At 57.0% G+C, this 3,504-nt stretch overlaps 1 protein-coding gene across 1 annotated transcript; it reads right to left on the bottom strand.

Moving 5' to 3' along the window:
- Nucleotides 1–633: 633 nt before the first annotated feature.
- Nucleotides 634–3,504, bottom strand: Pou3f3 (POU class 3 homeobox 3; the record flags this gene model as incomplete). The annotated part of the gene is made up of 1 exon (XM_004633264.2): nt 634–3,504. A coding segment is annotated over one exon (1,395 nt), but the record flags the coding sequence as incomplete, so codon positions are not given.

Genomic DNA, 3,504 nt, shown 5'->3' with positions numbered 1-3,504 from the left:
GGGAGAGCAGGCAGGACCAAAGGGAAGGCTTCTCCACTAGCATGTCTCCTTGCAAGAAAGCCCGAAAACAACAAAAACACTTAATAATTTAAATTTAATTACATATAGTTATGAATAGGAGGTAACGAATATAAAAGTATTTTATAGACTTGTAAACTATTCCTTACAACCATTAGTCTTCCGAAAAAGAGAAAAGAGGCACAGAAAAAATTTTTTGTGGGGGATGAGAAGATAAAAGGGGCTGAACCTGGGGAGCTACGCCAGCCTGCGCTCAGTCACCAGACTGACACATCTTTGCTGGTGGTGGAGTTCAGTTATTCAATAAAGAATACTGATATCTTCAAGAAAGGGTTAGTATTTATAGACAACTTCACCTAAGAATACCAAAGACACCCACTAAAATTAAGGGGAGGAAAATGTGGCGAAATGCATGGATCCCCAAGGGGTGACCGTGTGCTGAAAGGCCAGCTGTTCCAGAGAGGCTTGCAGCGCGCTCAGGGTCCCCAGCTCCCGGGTGGGAGGCGCACCTCGCGTCCTGGGCGCTGCCACCTGCTAAAGATCTGCCTTAGTCAGAACAAGTATTTCTTCTCAGAGCTCTTCTGCCCCCACAGAGCGTATGCATCAGACACAGACTACTGCCTTCTACCAAATTTATTTTCTCGATCAGCTCGTACGGAATCACTACTCAAATTAAATTACAATCAAATGATCACATCAAAAGATACCCTTATTACCTAACAACTGTCCATATTTTCATTTCATTTTGATTTGTGCTCGTCTGAAAAAAACACGTAATACAAGATCTGGGGAAAAATAAATTACCGTTTTGCAGCAGTTCATAGGTATTCTGAATAAAATATTAAAAGAAGTCATTTAATGAAAATATAAAGCAAATATTTTTAGATCAACAACGGATCTAACGATTCTATATTGCCGTCTTTTGAAAAGTCTGTTTATTAAAACCTACCAAAAACACTGCTTGCAAAGGGCAGCATTATATAATCATTTCCACAGCACCCATCAGTCAAGGCTGGCAGCGAGGTGAGGACAGAGTGAGGGAAGGGCGGCGGCGGTGCTCAGTCTCTCTAAATCCCTTTATCAGAGTCAGTCAGAAAATAAAAAATAAAAAATATTAATAAAAAAAATATTAGTGGTGGCATCTTTAGGCACGGTCTGCCCTGCGCCTGAAGCGGCAAAGCCGGTAGGCGGCGGCGGGCCTGGCTCTGAGGCCGACGGGGCCTGTCTCCTCGCTCGAAAGCTGGGTGTCCTGTCCCAGCCCATCCTCCGCTCTTTCGGGACACTTTCATTCCCAAGGTTACTTGGAGGATGCTTTCTTTTGGCTTTGCTGTTCAGTCTGTTCATTACAGAAACTGTGATTTTTTTTTTCCTGGAGACTGTTTCTTGCTACTCTCTTTCCTTTTTCATAGTTGGTTGGTTTGTTCCCAAATGACTTTAATATGGCCAAGAAAAACAGGGTCCTGTAGCCCAGGGTCAGACCCGAGGGAACCTGGTGCTGTGGCGCGCCCGCTTTCTTTCAGGTGCTCCCAGGAAAGCGCTTTCCGTGGATCTCCGCGGCAGCCCTTCTGGAGGAGGTGGAAGAAAAGAAAGGGGGCTCGCTCTCTCCTCTCCAAGAGGCGAGCAGGACAGGGCAGGTGCTGTCCACCGCTGCCTTACAGGGCATCTCTCGGCACGAATACCTCCAGTTTTGGTGTGTCAGGCATCTTCAACCTTCTTGAAAATAAAAACAAAAACAAAAACAAAACACCACCACGGTATAAAGGAGATCTCTTGGTTGCCTCTTTTTTCCTCTTCCGGTTTTGTTTGTATATATGTATATAAAACAGTCTGAGTATGTAGTATGCTTTTGAAATTTTTTGGTCCCTCCTTCCTTGGACTTGCGGAAAAAAAAAGAAACAAAAAGAAAAGAAAAATAAAGAAAGTCTCCTCGGCCAGAGTCTCCCTCCAGTTTTCCTCCACGGGCGGGCACGCCTGTCTCTGGGCAGAGGGGAGGCAGCGGCGCGCCTGGCTGGGCTGCTCGGTGGCGTTCGCAAGCTGCCCGGTGGGGAGGCGGCTGGCGGCGGCGGCCCTCTGCGCGGCGGCCGCGCTCGCTCACTGCACGCTGGTCTGCAGCCCGTGGTGAGGCGGCGGCGGCGGCGGCGTGTCGGCGCTCACGGCGCCCACCTGTGAGTACACATCGTCGGGCGTCTGCTGCTGGAGCCCAGGCGGCGTCATGCGCTTCTCTTTCTGGCGCCGGTTGCAGAACCAGACCCGCACCACCTCCTTCTCCAGCTGCAGGCTGTCGGCCAGGTTGGTGATCTCCTGGGCCGAGGGCTTGGGGCACTTAAGGAAGTGGCTCTCCAGCGCACCCTTGACGCTCACCTCAATGGAGGTCCGCTTTTTGCGCTTGCGGCCCTGAGCCGCGATCTTGTCAATGCTGGTGGGGCTGCCGGTGCTCGAGTCCGCCTCCTCCAGCCACTTGTTCAGCAGCGGCTTGAGCTTGCACATGTTCTTGAAGCTCAGCTGCAGGGCCTCAAAGCGGCAGATCGTGGTCTGCGAGAACACGTTGCCATAGAGCGTGCCCAGCGCCAGCCCCACGTCTGCCTGTGTGAAGCCCAGCTTGATGCGCCGCTGCTTGAACTGCTTGGCGAACTGCTCCAGGTCATCGGACGTCGGTGTGTCCTCGTCCGAGTGCGGGTCGTGGCTGTTGAGTCCCGGGCCTGCGCCGCCGTGGTGCGGGGCGCCCTGCGCGTGGTGCGGGTGCGGAGGGTGCGGGTGCGCGTGGTGGTGGTGGTGGTGGTGGTGCTCAGCCAGCTCGGGCGTATCCCCGCGCACCAGCCCCGGGTGCACCAGGCTCTGCGCCGCGCTGCCCGCACCTCCGCCGCCTCCGCCACCGCCTCCAGGCCCAGGGGGCGCACTGAGCATGCCGTTCACCGTGAAGCCCCCGGGCTGTGAGTACAGCAGGCCCTGAGGCGGCGGCTGCTGGCCCCCCGCCATGGACGGAAGATGCGCGGCAGCAGCGGCTGCGGCTGCGGCTGCTGCCGCCGCTGCGGCGGCGCCCCAGCCCCCCGGGTGGCCCTGGTGCGGGGGCGGAGGCGGGGGCCCCAGGTGCGGCGGCCCGCGGTGATGCAGCGCAGCGCCCGCGTGCAGGTCGTCGCGCCCAGCGCCGCCCTTCACGTCGGGGCCCTGAGGGGGCGGAGGCGGGGGCGGGGGAGGCTGCTGTGGGCTCCCGGCCATGCCCACCGCACTGCCGGACCACGGCGCGCTGGCCTCCACAGCGGCAGCGGCGGCAGCGGCGGCGACTGCGGCGTGGGGCAGGGCGGTGACCCACTGGTGCGCGTGGCCCAGCATATGGCCGCCGTTGCTGGCGGCCATGGCCCCCTGCATGAAGTCGCTCTGCACCATCTTGACCGAGGCTGGGTCCCCGCGGTAGGCGCCCGAGGTCACGGCGGCACTGCCCGGCTGCATGGCGCCGCCGCCGCCCCCTGCGCCGCCCCCCGCGCCGCC

The sequence above is a fragment of the Octodon degus genome, unplaced genomic scaffold (genome assembly GCF_000260255.1).
Source record: "Octodon degus isolate 3935 unplaced genomic scaffold, OctDeg1.0 scaffold00052, whole genome shotgun sequence".
Taxonomy (NCBI): Eukaryota; Metazoa; Chordata; class Mammalia; order Rodentia; family Octodontidae; genus Octodon; species Octodon degus.
This window is presented reverse-complemented; position numbering and strand designations above follow the sequence as displayed.